The following is a 24986-nucleotide window of genomic DNA, read 5'->3' as shown; positions in this document are numbered from 1 at the left end:
GGGAAAGAGAAAGTAGAAACGCCGGCCGACGACCAGTCACTTCCACCCCTCAAATATTCTTCGACGCCCATTAGCAGATATCAGAATTTTTATACAGACCAATCACAACAAACGACAGAGAAACTAGCTCCTACTAATCAAGTAGGGACACAGACGACCTCCTCTTCAACCCGATTGGTGGAAACGCTGACGCCTAACCCGTGCACTCAACAAGAAAAACTCAAACGACCCTTCCCCCCTTCGAAAAACCCCAGCCGTCCTCGTCAAAACAAATAGAAACAAAGTTCACACCGTACAAAAGCGTAAATTTTAAATCGACCACTTCTCAGCAAACGGTCGACACGAACCCAGACCAACGATGGCGCATCCAAACCCATATGAGACTTTGTACAAATGTCTGCGGGAGACAGGGGCGTCAAGAGAAGATGCCGCAGCAGGAGCGAAAGCCGCCTTGGCGTTGACAAAAACAGCTTGTGGTGCGAGCGAGTTCCGCGCGGTAGATATAGTCGAAAAAGAGTTCAACTGCTCCACTGCTACGAACCAGAGCTATTATAATAGTCAAAAGTTATTGCAGAACCAGCAACAACAAACGATAGCGTTATTAGCTCAGGTACCCGCTTTCAATGGAATGGGGTCAACCAAATTTGAGGACTGGATACAACATTTTGAAAGGGTAGTCGACACCGCTGATTTTGAAGAAGGGAGAAAAATATAACTTTTAGGCTCAAAGCTTTTTGGGTCTGCAGGGGACTGTATTACAACTTTCCAGCTAAATTATCCAAGGGAAGAAAAAATCATTCGTTAAGGTTAAACAGAATCTCCATGAACACTTCCACGGAGGGGATAACAGAAAACTGTACTTTACAGAGTTTAAAAATTGCATCCGTAATTCTGGGGAATCTATCAGTGACTATGTTTGCCGGTTACAGAAGCTTTCTCGTTTGCCTACCCAATGAAGTAGGAAAGACAATTGATGCAGATGTCCTAAAATTAAGAGAGACTATGTTAATGGATGGCTTTCTGGGAGGGTTAAAACCCAACCTACGCGAAAGAATGAGTTTTAAAGACTATAGGAACTTAAATGACCTAGTAAAAGCAACAGAAAAATGTGCAGCTATCTTAAATGAAGCGAAACTAGAGAAACGGAGCGTCGAATTTGTCAACGCCGTTTCGGCAAATGCTAATGCCCAGGAATTGAGGGAAACAAAAAACGAGATTTCAGAACTAAAATCAGTCATTGAGCAGCTTTCGCAGAAAATGAGAGCCACCCAACTTGCAGATAAGAGTCACGAGTCAATCAATGCCGTCGCCACGAGCCATAACACCCAATTAGCGGAAAGCAAACAGGAAATAGAGGAATTGAAAAACCTTTTGAAAGCTAGTAATAAGAGTTATAGCGATATGATGAAACAGTCCAGAGACTCAGAGAAAATGATGAGAAATCTACAGCTTCAGGTCACCGGTATGAGCCAAGCGATCCCCCAGGCTCAACCAATGAGACAGTATCAACAAAATTACAGTGGTCTGGTTACAGACAATAGTACTCGGTTTCCTCATCAACCGCCAGTACATCGTAATCCACCACCATCTTACAAGGATAATCACAATAATCCGGTTAATAGACCCCCTCAGAGACGAGAGCGTTATTGTGCTTATTGCGCAAATAACGGCAGGAACCCAACAACTCACAACACTGACAAGCGTGGGTGGGGACCGAACGGGCCAACCTGCTTCAAATGCCGTCAAGGTGGGCACATTGCGCGTGATTGCCCATCCGCACCACTTCGTTCCGACGCCCAATATGCGTCGCCAGCTCAGAATCCTGGTCAGCTCAACCCCTGGAATCAGGAAAACTAGAAGCCACCAATTGTAACGTGATGGGGCAAAACGGTAGGCCTTGTCCTAAACCCCGGCAGATTATTAATCAAGTAATAGAAACCAGAAAAAATAAAATACCGCGGCTTCCCATCCAAGTTGGAAATGAGAAATTCAAGGGCCTTTTAGATAGTGGGGCGGGTAGAAGTTTAATTAAGACAGAAGTTTTTAACAGATTGAAGGAAGGTGTAATGAAGTTTATTGCTGACGTTCCGGTCGATTTATACGGTGTAGAGAACACCAGACTAGTTACAAGAGGGCTAGTGACCCTACAAGTTCAAGTTTTTGGCGATAATCTTCTGCAGGATTTTATCGTCGTTGATAGCATCAGCAAGGAGTGCATCTGAGGTTTAGATGCATTGTACGAGCACAAGTTCATCATTGATGGTAGCGAAAGGAGAATTTACCGAGTCAAACAAACCTTGAAACCGGACTCCTCGCCCACCATCGTAGCAAGAGGAGTAGATAGAACCAGCATTACAAATTTTTTAATCGTTAGAAAATCAATATTTGCATCCACTACAGGAGAATTATGGAAAACGGGGCTAGTAAAGCATCACATTAATACGGAAGGACAAAGATCCATTAGATTATGCCCCTATTGGATAGACCAAAACGTAAAACCAGAGCTTGGCAGTATTTTGCAGGAATTATTAGTTAACAAGATAATAAGGCCGTCCGTATCTCCATGGGCGGCCCCCGTAGTATTAGTAAAAAAGAAAAACGGAGGAATCCGACTCTGTATGGATTATAGAAAACTCAATGGTATAACAAAAAAAGATTCCTTTCCCTTGCCTAGAATAGACGATGTTCTAGACTTTCTCCACGGGCAAAAGTATTTCACTACCTTAGAATTAGCTTCAGGCTATTGGCAGATAGAAATGGACGACAGCTCCAAAGGAAAGACAGCGTTCATAGTGGACAACAATCTGTACGAATGGAAAAGGTTGTCGTTCGGGTTGACTAATGCGACTGGCACATTTCAACGTTTAATGAATTATATTTTACGTTCCGTCATCGGGAAAATATGTTTAGTTTATCTCGATGACATTATATGTCTTCTCAAAATCGAAAGAAGAACATTTAGTAAATTTATGACGCATCTTCAACCTCTTAGAAGAAGTCGATTTAAAACTTGGCGTCTCAAAATAAAAATTCATTTGTGAATCAGTGCAATACCTAGGGCATGGGATTTCAGCCAGTGGAATCGCTCCGGACCCAGAGAAAATTACAATGTTTAAAAATTATAAAAAGGCCGACAACAATTGTAGAAATTCAATCGTTCTTAGGGCTCGCATCCTACTATCGGTGTTTTATCAAAAATTTCGCGGATATCGCGCATCCGTTAATAGAATTGACCAAAAAGAAAAAGGACAGGGATAATCACAACAAGAAAGTTAAGAAAATTTTAAGAGAACAAGATGCTGGGGACGCCACCTTCACATGGAGAGAGGCCGAACAAAAGGCTTTCGAAACGTGGCACGAATGTCTCATTACGCCACCTGTCGTCGCCTTCCCTGATTTCGATAAAGAGTTCCTTATTTTCACCGACGCTAGTAACTATGGAATCGGCGCGGTGCTCAGTCAAATTCAGGATGGGAAGGAAGTCGTGATTGCGTATTCGAGTAGACACTTGAATGCGGCGGAACGTAACTACTCAGCTATAGAGCGCGAAGCTTTAGCCATCGTTTATGGAATAAAAAGATACCGTCACTATTTACAGGACGACCAATTTGAAATCATTAGCGATCATAGACCACTCCAGTGGTTGGAAACCCACAAGGATGAGAAAAGCAGAATAGGTAGATGGGCGATTGAATTGTCGGCAGTCAAGTATAAAATTACTCACAAACCAGGAAAGGAGCACGCAAATGCAGACTTCTTTTTCTCGTATTCGTGTCGTAACTGCCGAGGAATGAACGGATTTCACTGACAATATTATCGAGGAGCAACGAAAAGATGAAAGTTGTTCAAAAATCATTCGTTATCTCAACGAATGTACATTGTCCGAACAAGACGAATTGGAAAACCCAGACTGGATAAAGGAGATTGAGCTGTTCCACATTAAACAAGGGGTTTTGAGGAGGGATTTTCTCCTACCATCGAAAAAAAGAAGGCAATTCATTCAAGAGCAAACGGTCGTGCCGTATTCATTAAGGAAAAGTATTATTAAAGAATATCACGCTTCGCTATTAGCAGGGCACCTCGCCTTTTTACGAACGCATCTCCGGTTACGGGATAAATGCTATTGGCCTCACATTTTGCGTGATATTAAGGATTATTGTAAGTCGTGCGAAGCTTGTGCGTTGCAAAGAAGGGTAGTAACGAGAGCGTTCTTACACCCGTTAGAGATCGCGACGGCTCCATTCGAAGTTATAGGCATGGATTTTCTAGGGCTTATTAAACCCGAATCCTCTAAAGGAAATAAATATGTACTCGTCATGACTGATGCTTTCTCTAAATGGACCGAGGTCGTAGCCTTGTCCTAACAAACGGCAGAAACGACCTGCCGGGTGCTCATGGACAAAATCTTTTTGTATCATGGGCCCCCAAAAATTATCATAACAGATAGGGGGACGAATTTCACATCTCAATTATTCAACAGTTTATGTCAAGAGCTCAGGACTAAACATAAGACAACGATTGCGTATCATCCTCAATCGAATGGGATGACAGAACGCTTTAATAAAACAGTGGTGGACATGGTGCGAAAATATATTGCTAACGGCTTCGAGCAATGGGAACAAGTCCTCGGCCCAATGGCCTCGGCATATAGAAACTCAGTACACTCTTCCACGATGGAGAGTCTGTATTTTTTAATTACAGCTAGGGACCCAAACATGGTTGTCGACAGGTTTTTAAGACCGGAACCGGAGTTAATCACCCCTCGTGATTACAAAAGCCAAACGATGCAACGTTTAAGAGAAGGTTTTGCGCTAGCCAGAGAAAACCTATTAGAAGCTAGAAGGCAGCAGAAGATCCAGTATGATAAGAGAGCCAAGGAAGAGAACTGTGAAGTAGGTGATCGCGTCCTCCTGGACGTAAGTGTCACTCAATTAGGAACGAGCAAGAAATTAAACTCTCGATATCAAGCCCCCTTTCGAGTTGCAAAAGTCTTCCCTAACCATACGGTAGAAATCCGTGCGTACAATGGAAATGGTACCCAGCTTACGCACGTCAACCGCCTGAAGGTGTTGACAGCATGCATGATTTGGAGAGATGGGGAATGTGTCAATTTCGACGATTTACGAGAGTCTAAACTAAGAGCAATTCGGCTAAGAAAAGAGGACTCCGACAACGAAGAGGATTTTGCCTACGGAGAAGCAGGAGATAAATTCAATACCCCGGATCACGAAGGTGACAGGGAACTGATCGATTTGGACGCGCAGAATGATGAAAGAGACGCATACTTAATTGATTTCGACCCTCTCATCCACTTGAACCAGACGGCCACAGAAAAAACCAACGGCGCCAGATCGAACCAAATCTGGGTCATGAGCCAAGTCGAGATGACTGGTCAAACCTCCCCCCTCCGCTAACCCCCGTTAGAGTACCTCCAGCACCCCTGGAAGGTAACACGATTGTACGAAGTAACACAATTGCACACCCAAAAAGAGCTACTCGTCCTCCGGACAGGTTCCGAGGCTTCCTATTAGATTAGCTATAAACACCCAGCCCCACTTCCATCTTCCTCTACCGTTGTATACTAGTCTTGTTCCTTAAATTTTATTGTTGTTGTTTGCCCATTCAACATGTTAGTTCGGTATATCAGATTCAATTTGTCTTCTTCTCTAGTTATTTCGTGTTAGTTCTCCTCGCCAGTCTACACACGACAGGGGCCATCATGACCACTGTATGTTACTGTAGTAACGAGAGAAAGGATGGGTTCATCGCCTTCGACGATGAAGACTGCCTCCTTGGATCGGAAGATCCTGCCTCCCCCCCAAAAAAATGTTACGTACAGCCTGTACTCCCATTTAACAGAAGTTAAACGATTCCTAGCACGTTTGTCGCATGTGGGCGGTCACTCGATCTATGTTTACCGACTTCTTCGGTTGGCATTACACTACTGAAAGTAAATGGGCCGTTCCAGTATCCACTTCCGACTGTGAAGAGATGCGGGATCTAAGGAAATGCAAAAACGAGACAATGTACGCGAAAGGCAGTCACAAGTACACCTATGACGTGATGCCCTCGTTACAGCCAGTTTGGATGACAAAACGTTGGGCCGTCACATTCCATTGTAAAATCGCGGAGGTTTCGCTGAAAAGTGAGTGCGACAATTGCACTATCAACACTCCGTCGGTACAATCGAATTCCCCTATAACGGTTCCGTAACCAGAAACCCTCAAACGCTTATTTGGGAAGACGCGTACAAAGAAAAAAAACCCTGTGATCTCAAAGTTGCAGGCGAATCGGTAAACGACGGCCTGTTGTACAAGACTCACGATCCAAAAATGCGGCCCTTACAGGACCGGATCAGTCAAACAGACTACCTCGTTAATGTTACGAAGGAATTAGAACGGTGTGGCAAATCCGCCTTGTTCAGCATTATTGGAATGGAAAAAATCCGGATTATCATTAACATACCGACGCCGGAACTGTATACCTCATATGCCTCGGGTTTTACGAACGCTACAGAACCACTAGCCCCTCCGTTGTTAGTCGAAGTGCACACAAACGGGTCTTACGACAGCATCGATTCCCAGAATACCACAGAGCGTAAGATTCCTGCGTCATTAGCAGCAGAGATCAAGCAGGCGGTTCATCCTCAATATACCAGGTATCTGGCACTAGACCAAGTAAATCGACTGGCGAATGAAATTAGACGCCTCCTGCGAGAACCGAAAAGCAACACGCAATAGTATCCTCTTGAGTGCTAAGAACGACGGGTGGTACGTGGCTACCCAACTTCAACTGCCCAGTTGTTCAAGAGATACGGTGTATGGAGCGCAGGTTGAGGTAGCACGTTGCGCACCTTTTAATGTATCCTTCGGGGCCGAGCGGACGAAATGTGGAAATCAGCCCCATTTTATGAACTTCACAATAGCCCATAACGGATAGCAACTTGTTCCATACCACCCATGTTATTGGCGTGAACCTAACTACGTCAACTTTAATGGGAAAACTTACATCTACGCGGATGGTGGGTGGGATCGGTTTATCACAACAGTTCCAACAAACGGCAGACCCCTGGTCGGATTGGCAACGTATGAAGCTGATAATTCTCTACAAAATTTTTTGCAAATGAATCCCGCGATGCAAAACGGGCCGTTGAGTCACGCGTCGGTGATGGCCGACATCTTGGCTTCTATTCATGACCATTACGCAGAAGATAACTCACGCCAATTATTGACATAAAACGTACTCATTCATCACGGCGACGCACGATGAATTGAAGACATTGATTTCGTCGCTAAGATCGGTGGATGGGTAAAGAATTTCAGAGCAGTCTCGGGATTTGGTGCGTTGTCAGTATTGGCCGTGAGATTTTGCGGAATCGGTTCGCTACTACATTGCCGGTCCAGTTATAGAACCGCCTAGCTATGGAACCGGCTCGGTTATCGAAGCGATTTTTCTTTGCCGTGTTTCAGCGCCACCGTTGGCCGTATTATGAACTATATCGATTTTCTATGGCGGGAATGAATGGGTTTTGCCTTTTAAAACATGCAAAAAAATATTACTGTAATGGGTTTTATCTTTTGGCAATGTTGTACATCGGTTCAATGACCCAACTAATAATAATAGGCGTTAAAGTTATTCATACCAAATACAATAATAATAGGCGGTAAAGTTATTCATATCAAATACAATAAAATACAATAGCTTCTTTTATTCATTCTTATCTTGAAGCACCTTGTTCCATTACAGTCCTTCTACCAACTCTAATTTCTTTTGCCTGCTGGTATGACAACAGTTCTTCTATTTCATCAAACCACTTCCTCTGTGGATGGTCCCCCACCAATGAAGATACACTAGTATCTCACCATTCATAGCCATAGACTATATTACACATATATTAAAACCTTTTTAAGTTAATCATAGCAGCGGTTCGAACACGGGACTCTAGATCCATAGCGAACTGCATTACCACTCTGCTATGTGCCCTTACATCCTAAGACCGTCAAAGTTTAAGGGATGAAAGAACCGACGATAGTTGGCACTAAGATTGGGTGCTTGGTTATAGAACCATTCAGTTATAGAACCGCGCACAGGCCGATTTTATAACTGGACCGGCACTGTACTCAAGGCTTTCCCCCTCCTTTCCAAAATCCTCCAAATGACTTGTTCCAAAAAGCCTCCATTGGCCATCACCGTTGCAGATCTGTTGTTCATGTGTTGTCCGATCAGATCCGCTGTTTCATTTCCCTCCACTTATTCTACGTATAATTTAGTCACAGTGTGCCTTATTAATTCTTATCGTAATGCTTTTCACCCTCACTCTTCCAGCAGTAATCATCGCTCTTTTCCGTTTTTTTCTTATTTATAGTGTTTCCATTGTTTGCGCTATTCATTTTTTACATAATTTTGCCATAATGTCTTTTCTATGTGCGCGTTTGCTGTCTCTACTTCCGTATCCATAAAATTGCCAGAGTTACTTCGCTGTTACTTTCTATTTTTCATTCTTATAGTGCCTCCTCCTGTTCTATCTTGCTCTTCCGTCGCATTCCCTTGCTATTTGCGTTCAGAAGGTGAGAATGATTGTTCCGGGGCGCAACAATTGAGGAGGGGGCTCGATGTAAAGAATCGAGATCTCTGACAGCAGAGAAACGATGGCCTTCGACTTTCTAAAAAGTCACCCCTCTGGCACCCCAAGCAATACGGGGAGTTGACCGTTGCGGAAAAAGCCACCTTGTTTTCGAACAAAGAAGGTCAAGTTGACCGTTGGAAAGGACGCTACCGCGACTCCCACGCCAACCAAGGAAAAAATGCTTCCTCAAGAACTAATAAATAGAACTAGAAATTGCTTGCCCCTTCAGTCTTCTGTTAGCATTCTCACTAGTTGTTCCTGTCTGTCCCGGCTGTCCCAGCCCTACTGTGCCTACAAATACCACATGCGGTAAAGTCAAACAACGATTCTTTTTTACTTTAAAATCTTGTGATAGTTTACACGATCCACGCGCGTGTAAACCATTACACGAGCGAAAAGAACAAAGTTATGACACAAAAACAACAAGCCCGAGGCATGGTGATTTGCAAAAATGGGTGGGAGCTACGGAAAAACACATGTCAGCAAGAATCACAGTACTAGACCAATAAGGTTACAAAAATCCAACATCAACTAACCTAGAGTAACAACAACCAGTCCTGGAAAGACTTGGTTGATGTTTGCAAGTTTCTAAACTAAGCCGAAATGATGGTTATTGGAATCAGGTGTGACAAGAACTGTATCATTTTGCTGGATTCCACACGGCCTGAGTGTTAACGTAATATGCCGAAATAGCTCAGTTGGGAGAACGTTAGACTAAAGATCTAAAGGTCCCTGGTTCGATCCCAGGTTACGGCAACCAACGGCTGGTAACATCCCATATGATCTAGTGGCAAGTTGATGGAGGGTTTTCCGGAAGGGGAATAAACATTTATGGAGTAGGTGCATTTAAAAATATTACTAAAATTACGTAAATAAAATAAATAGGAGAGGGTCTACTATTCTGCTGGGGATGGAGTTTCTACGGGAAGAGGGGGGATATCCTCATCTTCGGGGTTTGGTTCACCATGATGGAAATGGGTACACACCATATCCATTGATTCCTGGATCGCTGCCAATTGGACCTTGAATCGGAAGGCACCCCAGGGTCTTCCGTTGATTCCAAGAATCGAACGGATTTCGTCGTTCCTGGGGTACCATGATAAAAGACACCCGACAACCAGGGGAAAAATCCTCCCATGCGAAGAACATTTCCGCTGGTAGGCATTCTCCATACTCCCTGGCTGGTCATAGCAGACCACGACGTCAACCATCACCCGGAAACCGGATAGTTTCTTGGTCGTCTGGACCCAAGCACTGAATTAATTGATCACCAATTCGGCACTAGGCGTCAGACGGCTTGGCTTTGTCGAAGACCAGACGAGCACACTTCCCGGCGTTAAATTGCAGCCCCAAAGTGTTTGCGGTGAGGGTAAAAACGTTTAAAATATTTTGGAGCTCGGGAGGAGAATTTGTAATCACGGCAATGTCGTCTATTGGAATCGGGACATTCAGCCATCTAGCGGTCAACATGACAACTTCATCCTAATATGAAAGGAGGATTCTGTGTAGCCTCGCCTGCCTCTCCCTCTACGTAGCGTCTAGCTGTCTAGAAATAACCACGTTGAAAGTAATTCGCCTCATTTGTACTTACTGAAATATTTAGGTAAATGTCAAGGAGTTTATCACTTATTCATTAATTGTATGTAACGTTCATGTACACAAATACAGACCTCTGTGTGAGGAATCAGAAACCCCAAGTAATTTTGTCATATTCACTCTAACATCGTCAGCATATACCGTGGTTTTCACGAGCAAGCCAAATAATAAAAATCCGGGGTTAATATTGGACTTTCCGGCCCTGACGAGGGGCTCGGAAGCCAGGTTAAAATTAGGGGAACTAAGAGCGTCACCCTGGCGAACACCTGCTGTCGGGAAAATGCGAATGGATTCTTTTCCAACGGCAAAATCCATCCGATTTCCCGAATATATGTCCACCAGGATGCGCCAGAGGTTCTCTGGTATTGGCAGTGATGTGAACAGCTCATTCAGAACGGCGTGAGGCACAGATCCAAACGCGTTGCACATGTCCAGCCATGCTATAGACATGTGCTTTCGTTTGGTCTTTGTCTCCTCGACAACCGTCTGTAAGAGCTGTGTATGTTCCTGAATACCATGTAACCCCGGGAGGAAACCCTTTTGCTCGGGAGATGACCAGCCAAGGTCTGAAGCGACTTCCGTTATTCTCTAGCTTATCACTCCCGAGAACAGTTTGTAAATGGTAGGAAGAAGGGATATTGGTCTAAAGTTGGAATAGTCGCTAGTGTCCCCTTTCTTGAAAATGGGGACAGTTCGCGATGTCTTCCAACAATTAGGAATCCCTAGCTTCCAAACTATTTTACAAACTGTTTCCAACAGAATGCAATTGGGGTCGATGGCTCTAAGATGACGGTATTCTAGGCCATCAACCCCTGGTGATGTGTTGGTAGCCCGGCGAAGCTTAGCTTCAAGCTCTTGTTGGGTTGGCGCACGATTAAGGAAGTTTATCTGGTCCTCTGAAGGTTGGGACCAGTCGCAGGTGTCGTAGAGTTCCCTCGCACTTTGGCAATGCTGAGGAGATAGTCTCAATCGGTTGTAAGTCCTCTTGAGATATTCCTCCGCAGCTTGTACAGTACCATCGTAGGAGGGTGAACGGTCTTCGAGCACCTCCTGAACGGCTCTTCTTGGGTAAATGTTTAAGAGCCTCGTACGGCTTTTGCTTGATCTGTCGCCGGGCTTTCTGCATCTGTCGGTTTTGGTTTCTTTTTCTTTTTTCAGGGTTTCCTCGGGGCTTTTCAGGGCTAGGGTATTGTAAAATGTGTGCTTTAGGGAGCCAGTCAGCTGTGCAACGTGCGAGGACGTCGTCTAGGTCATGTAGAGTCTCACAGCTCAAGAGGGCAGGAACCCAGAGACTGACAAAGTCGTCGTTTCTTTGGCTCAGCTCTTCTGAGCTGTTGTGACTACGTCCTCGATTGCTTTGCTGACTGGGGATAAAGGTTAAGGTCTGTGGGGTTAGTATTTTCTTGTGGGGGGAGTTCATAAAGCCAACTAAAATTTTGTGTATTAAAAAAGGAGGCGAACTCCCTCTCAAGATCTAAAATAGGGCTAGCGGTAAAATTTGCTGGAGAAAGGACATTACCATGGGATTCCTCGATCGCTGGGATTTCCACCAAAGATAGCTAATCACACTCGTCTTCTGTTGCAGCAACCTCCTCTAGAGAGATTACTGCAGCAGAAGAGTCACGGTTGGAGCCATCCATAAAGAATATCCCAGTAAATCGGATAGAGGGCGATGGACCGTGATTGGAATGTAACTTTTGGAAATTTCTTTTTAGTGTAGGGCCATCTCCAGCATATCAAAACACTCCGCATTCCCAATATTTAACTAGTCGGAGTGTGTGGGCTGTCTCTAGGTGTCTGTGGATACTACCCAGGGCTCTGGTGTTAGTTGCCAGGGTAGTCCACTCACACCTAGGACACTTCGTGGGTTTCCCAGGGTATTTTAAAATTATTTTGTCCCCTTCTATTCTGGAAGGGGAAAACGTGGGGAGAGTAGAGTGAGCGAGATTAGGAGACCCCTGCGAACCATCCATTGCAGATTCAATGGTGAGTTCGAGGGATTGGCAGAGAATAATGGAGGAAAGGGACTCAGTACACGGTCTTGCATGTCTGCCGGCTGAAATAAATGAATTAAATTCCTTTTTACAGCCAAGGCTGACATACTGGGTGGTGTACTGAACCCCTGTCCTAGAATGTCTTTGTTTTATGTGTGTCTTCGCCAATTGTCTCTTGCGATCCCCAGACCAGGGACCGCTACCCCGCTCACCTTGACAGGTTTTCTCCCCACATTTTAAAATGTTTGACAGAGGAACTGGGATTTTAATGATTGTCCCATGGAGTCTTACTCTAGTAGCATTTCTACTAGATGCTCCTACCTCTGCCATTGCTACCCTGGGCCCACTTACATATGAAAGAATAAAGCAGTAATTCTTATTGACTAAAAACAAACAAGTAAAGAAAAAATTGGTAAAATATAGTTAGAAAAATTAAAAAAAACCATTAAAAATCTGAAGAGAAAATTCTAAATAAATATATAGAAAGACAGGATTTTTAAAAATTTTAGAAAAAAAATTTAAATAGCAAAATTGATGTTTTAAGTACTAAAAGTTAAAAATAAAATAATTTTGTGAAGAATAAAAAAAAATTAAAAAACGAAGCACAAATTTTACAAGATCTTAGCCCTGAACAACCCCGAGGAAACCCTGACAAAAGAAAAAGAAACCAAAACCGACAGATGTAGAAGGCCCGGTGACAGATCAAGTAAAAGGCTTACGAGGCGAGGAAGATTCAGCGGCTCTTCAATATTTACCCAAGAAGAGGCGTTCGAGAGGTACTCGAAGACCGTTCTCCCTCCTACGATGGTACTGTACAAGCTGCGGAGGAATACAATCATATATCTCACACATACACGATGCGGGCCATCGGATGTCCGACAGATGTCGGGATCGAATATTTAGTACATCTTTTTGATATCCTCCGGACAGCCCGATATCCGATTTGGATGTTCTATGGATGTAGTTTTTTTTTGGTTTTGACTGCCCTCAACAGCGCCGTCGGACATTCTAAGGAAATCCGAACGGGCTTTCATTTGGCTATAAATATGACATGCATTTGACCTCTAATCTTGAAAAAATAATAGGATATATCAGGATTCGAACTCGGGTCTCCCGCACCATAGTCGAATATTATTCCACTGCGCCAACTCAGTAAATTTAGATAATATTTTTGAACAATCAAATCGAATTGTTGTAAAACACTTGAGTTTTTTAAAATAACAAATCACCAACAGGATTTTTAAGAAGTCAAGATGATGTCGAACTTAGGTTAAAACAGAAGTGTATAAATTGCAATTAAAAAATTTATGCGAAATATTTTTTAAATTTCAAACTTCAGCATGATATATTAAGTTTAAAGTAGTTTTTTATTATTTGAAATTAAAATTCCATCATAAGTATACATGCTTTGAATATTATTAAATGCCGAATAATATTTATTTCCTGTAAGTTAATTTCCAATGGCTTGGTTCCCGTAAACTAAACGGCAAGTCTGTACAAACAAATTCACAACTTACATATTGTCACACGAGTTGTCTTTGAACAAGATCAAACGAATACAACAAGTGATGACTTAAAGTCTAAACAATGGTTTAACTCAGACAAAAGGGATAACCATTACCAAAAGTTGGAGAAGCGTCTGAAGAACTCTTGGGAAACCAGGGATCTCCTCTTACGGAGCCCAGCTCCGGGATCTCACCCGATGGAGACTCATCTAACGCAGATTCGGGGCACCATTTTATACCGTCGCGCGAATTACTCCTCTTCCGGACTGCATATCTGCGTATCTTTCTTAGAGCGGACTTCTCCCGATAATGTCTTCACCACGATCGCAGCGTTGTCCAAGGAGCGGATGACTCATCTCTGTGAAGAGATAACCAATCTCCCTTTTCACCCGCGACAGGTCCCCCTTCTTCAAGACAGGCGACCCGACTGTACTAATCTTCTTCGATCCACGAAGGTTGATGAGACTAAAAAAAATCAGCTTGCGTCCTCTTGGCAAATAAGGGACTTTTACTCCTTCGTTTTTCTTCTTTCCGGTTGCGCTTACTTGTTTAAATGTTTCTTGTATTTCCCGGATAGTCTTAAGGATTTTCCTTTTTTTTTTTTTTTTATTTTAACCGCTTGCCTTCGGCCACGGAAAAGCCGCTGCAATCGCATATCTTCCGGCCGTTTGAGATTTACCATTTACTCGTTCGGGAGCCTTGCACAATTGAACCAGTTTCTTGCAGTATCGTCCAAGTACATATTGAAATTATTATGTTTTTCGGCGTCACCCCATCCATTATGGGAGGAAATTGTCTCGTAACGCTCCATCCATTGGCGCGCATCTTCATCCGGACTACCTCGAAAGATAGGCGGGCTAATAAATTTTCTGACAGCTGCCATAGCTTGTCTTTGTGGCTGCACAATATGCCCTGATGGCACTATAAATTGTTGTCCACTGACTGGAACAACTGGACTTGCAGTTCTCAAAACGACCTCGGTTTCTGAATCCGAGTCTGAATCTCTTGCAGTCTCGACTGATTCACCCTGACTGTCAGCTTCTTCGGTCAAATGGTCCTTTGGAATAGGACCTTCAAAATTTAGGGCTTCACCAACAAAGGAAGTTTTACTCTCCAACGATGAGGCTGGGGTAGGTGAAGTTTCTACCGGAACGCTTGACAGTTCTCGAAGCGGATGTAATCGTCGGCTGGTGTCTCTTGGGCAACTAGGTAGCCGTGGGTTTGTCCTCTTCGGCATCGGCTAACAATGACTGCAGCACGACTTCGTTTACTCTCAGGCAACGAGCTGCGTCTTCAACAATTGCCACACCGCAGCAAAAATTCGTTACTTACTGGTAACGAGCTGCGTCTCAAAAATTAAAACTCTGCAGCACTAATTCGTCATTTACGGGTAACGAGCTGCGTCTCCACCAATTGTCACACGAGTTGTATTTGGACAAGAACAAACGAATACAACAAGTGATGACTTAAATTCTAAACAATGGTTTAACTCAAACAAAAGGGATAACCATTACCAAAAATTGGAGAAGCGTCTGAAGACCTCTTGGGAAACCAGGGATCTCCTCTTACGGAGCCCAGCTCCGGGATCTCAGCCGATGGAGACTCATCTAACGCAGATTCGGGGCAGCATTTTATACCGTCGCGTGAATTACTCCCCTTCCGGACTGCATATCTGCGTATCTTTCTTAGAGCGGACTTCTCCCGATAATTTCTTCCCCATGATCGCAGCGTTGTCCAAGGAGCGGATGACTCATCTCTGTGAAGAGATAACCAATCTCCCTTTTCACCCGCGACAATATATTTTATTCATTTTTTGTAATAAATTTAAAAATAAACTGTTACTCACGTTCACGTGCAATGGAACGTGATAAAAGAGATGAGGGATGGAGGGTGAAATAATGACGATGAAGAAAATGACTTAAAGGGAAAAACGAACGGCTTAATTCTCCGTTAAAAAAGGGGGGAACAAAAGAGAGAGAGAGAGAACTGGGGACGTGAAATATACTTGATAAGGGGGGAGGTAAACGAGATGTCCTCGTTCACGACTATAACAAAATACACTCTGAGCTGAAAAGGGGCAAGGGCCACTTCCAACGTAAACACAAAAAGAAGGAACTTGCCACCTACAATCCTGCCCGTGAGGGCAGCACTGTAAGTGACAGCGGGCCCACCTGTCCACAGGTACTAAAACCAACAAAACCAAACAAGAAACAGACAAAAAACCAGACCGAAAAGGCACAACACAAAACAGAAAAGAAGGCAAACTGAATCATCGCCACTGGCAAAGGCCCACGTCCACTTCTACTCCGAAATGACTTCTTGATAGGCCCGTCGGGGTGCACATAGGATCTTGTGGTGATCCGGGAAGTCGCAGATTGTGCAATGCCGCGGATGGGGACAATCAATAAGTTTTAAGTGCCCAGCCACCGACAACGGCAGGAAGCATCCGAAGCAACGGTGTTGGGCAAACAGCAACTCCAGTCGCTCCCGGCTGGTCCTCAACATAAAATCGTCTCATTCTGAGATTTTACGACCGCACCCCCACATACCAGACTTTCCAATGTGGGTTCTCAGAAAGCAGAAGATGGACGGGGTATGCTGGGGCGCGATGAACCGTGGGGCGTCCGGCTGGGAAACGGGTTTGGAAGCTGCCTTCTCGCGTTCCTTAAGTAAGAGGGAACCAACGTAACTGCTAAGCAGGGTTTCATGCTCAGATTGGAAGTGATCGTGCACGTTTTTCAGATTCTTTGCGTTTTCCTCCAGCTCGTCGTCGAGTTTGACAACGGCCTTTTGGTGGGTTAGAACCACGTCGATGGCCTCCGTTCATGCCTTCAAAAGATTTTGACGAAGTAGCTGAAGGTTACTAACACACTCAACTTCACGTTCACGGGACTTCTTCAGCTTTTCTTTCACCGATGCAGCAGATGGAGGCGGATACTCGGCCATGATACACGTTGAGAAAGAGAGGTCACTTAAACGTGTTGTTAGCATAAGAGTCAAAGGGTATCTGTCGTCTACTGTTCTTAAGGGACTAAACAGCTTCCCTAAGCGGTCAAAGGCTAAACAGTAGGCGACCTGATTTTTGCCTTTGCCCTTTTAACTGGATACAGATGGCGTTGCTGTCGGAAAATTTTACACCTTTCTTGCAGTGACCTTTACGATGTTTGCATTGGGATTACATATTTTTACAGTTTTACATATGACTTTATACTAATGTTACGTTTTACGATTTCGACATTTTACAATTTTTGACAACTTATACCTCAATTCACATTTTATACAGAGAATTTTTCCTTTTTTAAAAGAATTTACTATTTACACTACATTTTTAAAATTTCACGACACCGATTTTTACTCTGACCACCCAATATCTTCATTTTTTGCGTAAACGTCCTGCTCTTTGGCCGTAGTCATAACACAGAGTTTAAGACACTGGACGAATACAGGGGTTTTTGTGGTTGCTGATCTGGACTTTTACCACTCTAACAACGTTATCCGATTCACTGGGAAGAACTTAAATCACTTTTGCTAACGGCCACTGCCCACGTATGGTATTCGGTTCGATGACGAGTACCAGTTTCCCGACGGTAACGTTAGGCTGATTTTCAGTTCATTTTCTTCTTTCCGTCAGGTGTTGAACGTATTCACGTTACCACCTGTTCCAAAAATGTTGGAGGATGGCCTGACTTCGAAGGAACTGCTTTGATGTGACGTCCAAGTACTCAGCATCTCCCAGTTTTAACGGAACGTACGACCGGGCTCCTCCATGTAGAAAGTGATTCGGTGTTAACGGATCGAGATCTTCGGGATCCATCCTGAGGTGCGTTAGTGGCCTAGCGTTTAAGAGGGCTGCTACTTCTGCGATTACCGTTCGTAGGACCCGATCGGTAACTAAGCAATTTCCCACGCTGACTTTCATGGCCCGTTTGCACGATTGCACAATTCTCTCCCAAACTCCACCAAAATGTGGTCCGTGAGGGGGAGAGAAATGCCACTCGATTTGTTGACACGCCATCTTTGACTGCAGCTCTTGGTTTTGATTCACCAGTTCTGTTAGAGCTTGGCGAAGTTCCTGTTCTCCAGCGACAAGATTGGTAACATTATCACTGTAAACAACTTTCGGCTTTCCACGTAGACTTGAAAATCGGGTAAAACAAAGAAGAAATTCTTCGAGACTGAGGCCATCGGAGACTTCTAGGTGAACGGCTTTCGTTGTTGAGACAAGTAAACAAACACACCCAGCGTTTTTCGTGTCTACATCCTCTTCCACCGACTCGTACCGTTAGAGGACCGAAGTAATCGATTCCCGTATATGCGAGGGAGTAAGCCTGTGAACTGGTAACGATGCCATGAGTTGCGGAATGGGTTTCGATGATCTCCGCTTGCAAGGCCAGCAGGTGTGGACAACCGATTTGATGACGTTACGTCCAGAGATTATCCTGTAACGTGTACGTAAATCCGCCAGCAATCTTTCAGATTTAACGTGGAGATTCTGCGTTTGATGATCCCATACAATCCGCTGCGTCATGAGTTGATCGGCTGGAAGTAGGATGGGATGCTTTGTGGAATAATCAACTGGAGCCTGAAGTATACGTCCGCCTACACGTAGCTGTCCTGTTTCATCCAAGAAAGGGCTGAATATGCGTAGTTTCGACTTAAGAGGCAACTCCAAGCTCTTTCTCAAGGCGTAAATTTCTTCCGCAAATGCCAGTTCTTGGGTACGTTTAACACAGAGTGTGAGGGCCGTGAACATTTCTTCGGCCGTCAACTCTTCCACGGTTGGCTTATAAATTCTATTCTTAGCTCTTGCGTAGGTCACGAACCTTCTGCACCAAGCGATAACTCTTTGGATCTTCAGTAAGCTAGAATACCTTCTTACACAGTCATCAATCGGGTGATTCTCGTCCTCCGTTTTGACAGTGAAGACTCGAATTACGTTAACGTCACTTTCCTCCCGCTCTGCGATCTCTTCCCAAATATCCCACTCCGACGGATTGAGTTTCAAGAACGATGGACATTCGTGGAATTTCACCAACTCGTCGACGTTATTCGGGTCGATGCCACGACTACACAGTTCCGCTGGATTGTTAATTCCGGAAACGTGGCGCCATTGTCTTTGATTCGTGTTCCGGAGGATCTTGCAAATCCGATTGTTCACGAAAGTTTCAAATCGGCAAGTGCGGGAATGGATCCAACGTAAGACGGTTTGAGAGTCGGTGTGGAAAGTAACTTCATGTAAATCATATTCGAGCTCTCGACAGATTACTAGGGCAATATTTAAGCCTTCTACAGCAGCCTGCAACTCCAATCTTGGGATCCTGTGTCCTTTTACTGGTGTTACGTGAGTTTTAGCCATGACGAAGGATACGTTGATCGACTGGTCCTCGAAGATGAAACGGAAATACGCCACAGCTCCAAATCCTTTTGTGCTTGCATCCGTGAATACATGCAGGTGCTGTTGCGTCCAACGTCCACGTTGATGTCGAAAACATCTTGGCACCGTCAGCAACTCCAGGTTCTCAAGATGTTCGTACCAGCAATGGAAGCTTTGACCCAATTCTTCGGGTTAGGGTCATCCCAGCCGATTCTTTTCTCGTACGTCCAGATGTCTTGCAGAAGTGACTTCATTAGGAAAACAACAGGAGTGACGAGTCCCAACGGGTCGTAGACACTGGATATAATACTAAGGAAGTTCCTTTTGGTGAGAACGTCATGGCTGGGCTGCTTCCGTATCTTGAACGTCAGCAAATCCGTTTCCCCGTTCCACATTAATCCAAGTGTTCGCTCGATGGGTAGTTTTTCCAAATCAAAGTCAAGTGTTGGTGAGGCAAGACCGAACTCACGTAGAGCCGATATCACCTTCCTTGATGAGGACGTCCACTTTGTTAGGTTGAAACCGCAGAGTTGTAAGAGTTTCTTCATTTGGCGGGCCCGTTTTACTGCCCCGTCTTCGGAATCGAAGGAGTCGAGGTAGTTGTCAACGTAGAAGTTTCTTCGGACGATATCTGCTGCCTCTGGGTACTGGTCGCGATGATCGTCGGCAGTCCGGTTGAGGGGAAGATACAGGTCGTTGGGGAAGATATTGATCCAAAGACGTGGACTGTCATTTGGTACGTTAACGGTGCTTGATTATTACTGCAAGGCGTCCGGTAGACAAAACGATAGGCCGCCTGATCTTCTACTGGGACCTTGACTTGGTGAAACATCTTCTCGATGTCTGCGTCGACCGGTACTAGGTTCCTTCGGAAGCGTAGTAGGACACAGAGCAGGCTAACGAGAAGATTAGGTCCGCGTAACAGGTTTTGGTTGATAGACGTTCCTCCATACTCGGCGGCTCCGTCGATTACAATTCGAACTTTGGTTGTAGAGCTGGATGGGCTTACAACCCCGTGGTGCGGTAAATACCACGTTCTACTTGATTCCTTCCGCAACTCTTCGGTCGTGAGGAGTGTGGCGTGATCCAGGCCGATGTACTCCTTAACAACTACATCATACTTCTGGGCGAAGTCTCCATCTCGTTGAAATCGGCTCTCCAGAGAATGAAGTCTCTTCAATGCATTTGCCCGATTGTCCGAAAGGTTTACGTTGTCGGTCTTCCACATTAGGCCGACTTGATACCAATTGCCAACATTTTTTACTGTTAACTCGATGATACGTTTTCCACGTAGATCGTCTTCGGAGAGAACAGGCTGCTAAATATCTACGTCTTTCACCTCCAGCTGCCAGAACCTTTTGACTATCTCGTTGAGGTCTTCGGAACGTTCCTCTGATACTATGTGGGCGATGAACGGACGTCAATCTTGTGGCGGGCCCGTTTTACCACCCAGGCACCATCCAAACGGTGTTTTGAAAGCGATAGGACCAATTGTTCCAGCCGGCGGCTTGACGGAATCCATGTGGTTGTGGGCTTCTGCTACGTCGATTCCAATCAATACACCAACGTCTTCGGGTTGCACATTCGGGACATCAAGACCGCGTAGGTGTGTCCAGGACTCCATTTGACGAGGGTTGATTGGATGGTTCGGCGTCACCTTCAAATTTTCGACGGAGTAGGAGTGTTTAACTTCAAACCGGCTTGTCCCGTCGACGGACGAGAGGGAGAAATCCACAACGGCAGCTTGGACGTTTGAAGTGGCTCCATCATAGGAGACAACGTTGATGCGTTTAGGCTGGCTAACGAGTCCCAACTTCTTTACTATATCTCTCCTGATCAGTGCGGTGTCGCTTCCGGTATCCAAGAATCCGAAAGTGTCGACCCATCTTGCACCGACGCTAATACGAACAGGCACGATCTTAAAACGTACACGTCGCTTTACCGTTTCCTTCTGGGATAGTGTCCCAAGAAATGCAGTCGATGTAGACGCTGATGGAGGTGGTTGATTCGTTTGTTTCCTCAGTGGGATGAATTCGGATCCGTGAAGCAGGGGATGGTGTCTTGATCCAACACATCTACCACTGGTACATTTGATGTCTCTGGAACACTCCCTGGGTTCGTGCTTGCCGGTGAGGCATAGTAGACACCTTCCGGACTTAAATACAACTTCAGCCCGTTTCGTGGGCGTGAAAGCCATAAACACGTTACAGCTGGTCAAGTTGTGAGTCCTGAAGTTACAAGCCAGGCACCTCCACCGGTCCGTCCTTTTGGCTGATTTCTCCTCCGTCTTCGGTCGTCTTCCCATGGGAGCAGCGAGTGGAGGTGAGGATGCCGTTAAGACTGACCAGTGGAGGTCTTTAGAGCCTTTCTCTGTCGAAACGTGTCCAATGGTTGACGTGTGAGAAACGTTCGGTTTCTTGACTGGCTTCTTCTCATCAAACCGTACTGATTTGGACGTCGACGTGTTCAGAAACTCAAATACTTTTTTACCATGTTGTTTACTCATGGATTTTACTGTTATTCAGTTGTCCAGGTCTAGAACGTTCAATTCTGCACCTGCCTTTTTTCTCTTCTCGTTCCACTTCTCCTGCAGGTATGTTGTCAGCTTTGCTTCTATGGCCATCAGGGTAGTACGGCTGTGAAGTTCATGCACATATCTCGACTGTGAAAGGGTCACCATTGCTTCGTGCAACCGGTTAGCGAAGGTCTTGAGGCTCGCAGCATCTTGGCTCTTCAAAGGTGGAATCTGCAGCAGGTCGTCGAGATAGTTCTGGTCCAAGACTTCGGTGCGGCCGTAGACTGCGTCGAGACGATCCCACACAACGGAGTACATTGTTCCATCAGCAAGGCACTCGCTGATCACGTTCCGTACTTCTTTCGACAGCAGCTCTTCAAACATGAACAGGAGGGCAGGAGAACCATCTTATTCATTTTCGTATAAGGCTCGAAATTTGGCCTTAAACCGAGAGTAATTCTTCGGATTTCCATCGAACGGCTGGATCGTGAAGTTCGGGGTACGTGAGCGACTACAGCAGCCACCATGAGGATGGTTGGAGCTGCCATTAGCAGGCTGGTGCTCAGAGGACGTGTCCGGAGACGAGTCGTCCCCAATAGAAGGGCCGCAGGCTGGATGCATGAAAGGCAGTGGTCTTGAAGGCTGCTCTCGTGAAGAAGTGTCGGCGTCAAGCAAAGTTCTGCGATGCAGTACCGTGGCTTCGAGTGACTTCAAGGTAGACCGAGCGGAACCGTCTTGTCTAGCTGATAGAGTCTGTGGTCGGCTAGGTTTGTGTGCTCCTTGGTCGATGCTCCTGAATCGTTCTCAGGTGCACCTTGCTGACGCCATTCTCCTTTCGAAGGCCCTCGATCTGCGCGTTTAAGTCTAACTTAACCGTTTCGATCTTCTGATCCATGTCTTGCAACGTCTTACGTGAGTCTTCAACCAACTGAGTGTTGGCGGCGAATTCAGTGGACGTTACATGGGAGCTGTCTATGAGCTTTCCTAGTTGCTCACCCATACCCTTTAAAGCCTTACTCAACGTTTTTGTAACCGACGTTGCGTTGGCTTCCATCTGGGACCTTGACTGTTCAAATTTGACTTCCAGCTCCAACATTCGCTTCTGGATGTGCGGGTCAAGCTGGCTGGTTTGTCTGGGAAGATCGGTTGGCGCAAACCGAGTAGACTTCTTCTGCGGTAACGTTGTGCTAATCATGACGTCTGAAGCTGACGTCCCAATAGAACTGACTGAGTGACGAGACGACGTGGCATACCTAATGACGAAGTTGAGGATTTCCACGTGGTCGGTGTCAAATTGAACCCCCCATTTTTCACAAGCTTGACGTTGTGGATCCGTAATATCGGGCACACTGTCCATATACTTGTGATGAAGATCTTTGACGTCTTCGTAGATACGAATTAATCCGTCTCGCCATGCTGCAACTTGTAACTTCTTGAGTCTGATGGCTCCCATCTTGTGATCTGCTTTTCTGAGCTGATTCGTTAACTTCGTATGGGCCGCCTTTCTTTTCCCACGTTTCTGCTTGAGATCGTTGTCTGGGAGGACGGGGCCTTCATTCTTCACTGCTTCTGGCTTCATTTCGTCTTCTATAGAGATATTTCCGCCCGACTTAATACTCTCGGCTTTTGCTACGGCTTCACTCATGACGTAGAAACGTTCAAAGACAAGGAAGTAATCACACGTAAACGGATGTCGATGATTCACGTAGATACAGCGACGATACAGTCAGATACAAAACGCGTGGTAGACCGGGCTCTGCCTTCAGGCTGGCGTAAACTTATGCCAAAGTCTTGCGAATACCCGTGTTGGAAATACCCGACAATTTTACTGAATCTTAACACGTTTTACTAGGGATGACAAGAGAAATGCACGTGTTCATTAAATCCCGGGTTTCGGCACCATTTGTTACTCACGTTCACGTGCAATGGAACGTGATAACAGAGATGAGGGATGGAGGGTGAAATAATGACGATGAAGAAAGTGACTTAAAGGGAAAAACGAACGGCTTTATTCTCCGTTAAAAAAGGGGGAAACAAAAGAGAGAGAGAGAGAACTGGGGACGTGATATATACTTGATTACAGGGGAGGTAAACGAGATGTCCTCGTTCACGACTATAACAAAATATACTCTGAACTGAAAAGGGGCAAGGGCCACTTCCAACGTAAACACAAAAAGAAGGCCCTTGCCACCTACAATCCTGCCCATGAGGGAAGTACTGTGACATAAACCATCCGGCAAATAGATAATTATTCCCTTTTTATTCGTATATTATGCCGGACTTAAAATAAAAATACATTCAAGGGAAAAATTTTAAAACGGTTAAGTTCTCCACTTTTGGAAACAAAGAAATTTTGACAATTAATAATGAAATTTAGCGATCGTCCCCAATTAGTTCTAATCGAGTTAACTAGCCACTAGACTTTATGGGATGTTACCAGCCGTTGGTTGCCGAAACCTGGGATCGAATCCAGCAAAATGATTATCGCTCGTTTACCGCTGTCAAATAATTGTCTTTGTTGTCACACCCCTTTCTTTAATCTATTTCCTTCAGCATGGGTAGGCTTTGTGTACACTCGATGACAGTGACCGACCCTTCACTACCTCAGCATAGTTTACAAAGTTTATAACATCCATCAAGCCTCATCAGGACTGGGGGTTTTCTTCTTCCAATTTGTTAAAGTGGTAGGTTTGTGTGCGGCTCATTGGTCTAGTAGTATGATTCTCGCTTAGGGTGCGATAGGTCCCGGGTTCAATTCCCGGATGAGCCCACAGTGAGCGTTGTACTCGGGGATGTAGCTCAGATGGAAGAGCGCCCGCTTAGCATGCGAGAAGTACGGTGATCGATACCCTGCATCTTCAGCCGTTTCACCCACTTAAGTTGGTCACCCATTAGTGAACTATTTAACAAGCAATCCACCACTCAAGTGCACCAAATTCATGGATCCCGTTTTTTTTCTTATTGCGCTATGGGATGTAAAATTCTAAAAAAAATACAGGGCTATTTATTTTTTTACTCCGGATTTGCCTGTTTTTTCAGAATTCTAAAATTTCCTGCCGTTCGGGAGATATTTCATGTTAAAGTTAGGGTTTTTTCAAATTTTTGAAATTTGGGGGGGGGGTTTGGTATCGCTTTTTGGGAAAAAGAGAAGCGTTTAAAAAAAATTAATTTTACCAAAAGTTTGCTTGGCCATCCTTTAATGCAAATCCGAAAGGAAATCTTTTTCCGGATTTGATTGGCCAAGTTATTCGTAATCTAGTAAAGGGCTCATTTGGCCAGTTTCCCACCCAGCCTAGCAGCAATTTTTTAACACCTCCCTCGCGCTCCTGGCGGATTACTACCGAAGCTACGATTTCTCTGCACCTCGGGCTTCAAG

General features: G+C 44.9%; 1 protein-coding gene, 2 non-coding genes and 1 pseudogene across 3 annotated transcripts; all 4 read left to right on the top strand.

Moving 5' to 3' along the window:
- Window positions 1-595: 595 nt before the first annotated feature.
- Window positions 596-1857, top strand: LOC116931773. The gene is made up of 2 exons (XM_045179953.1): window positions 596-722; window positions 980-1857. The coding sequence occupies exon 2, from the start codon at window positions 1003-1005 to the stop codon at window positions 1855-1857; it is 855 nt and encodes a 284-aa protein (XP_045035888.1). The 5' UTR covers window positions 596-722; window positions 980-1002.
- Window positions 1858-5081: 3224 nt separating this feature from the next.
- Window positions 5082-8635, top strand: LOC116932427 (annotated as a pseudogene).
- Window positions 8636-9309: 674 nt separating this feature from the next.
- Trnaf-aaa lies at window positions 9310-9382 on the top strand. Its single transcript has one exon. It is a non-coding gene; the product is annotated as a tRNA-Phe (tRNA).
- A 14926-nt stretch (window positions 9383-24308) lies between these two features.
- On the top strand, window positions 24309-24380 carry Trnap-agg. Its single transcript has one exon. It is a non-coding gene; the product is annotated as a tRNA-Pro (tRNA).
- The last annotated feature ends 606 nt before the right edge of the window (window positions 24381-24986 follow it).

The sequence above is a fragment of the Daphnia magna genome, linkage group LG10 (assembly GCF_020631705.1).
Source record: "Daphnia magna isolate NIES linkage group LG10, ASM2063170v1.1, whole genome shotgun sequence".
NCBI classification, from domain to species: domain Eukaryota; kingdom Metazoa; phylum Arthropoda; class Branchiopoda; order Diplostraca; family Daphniidae; genus Daphnia; species Daphnia magna.
This window is presented reverse-complemented; position numbering and strand designations above follow the sequence as displayed.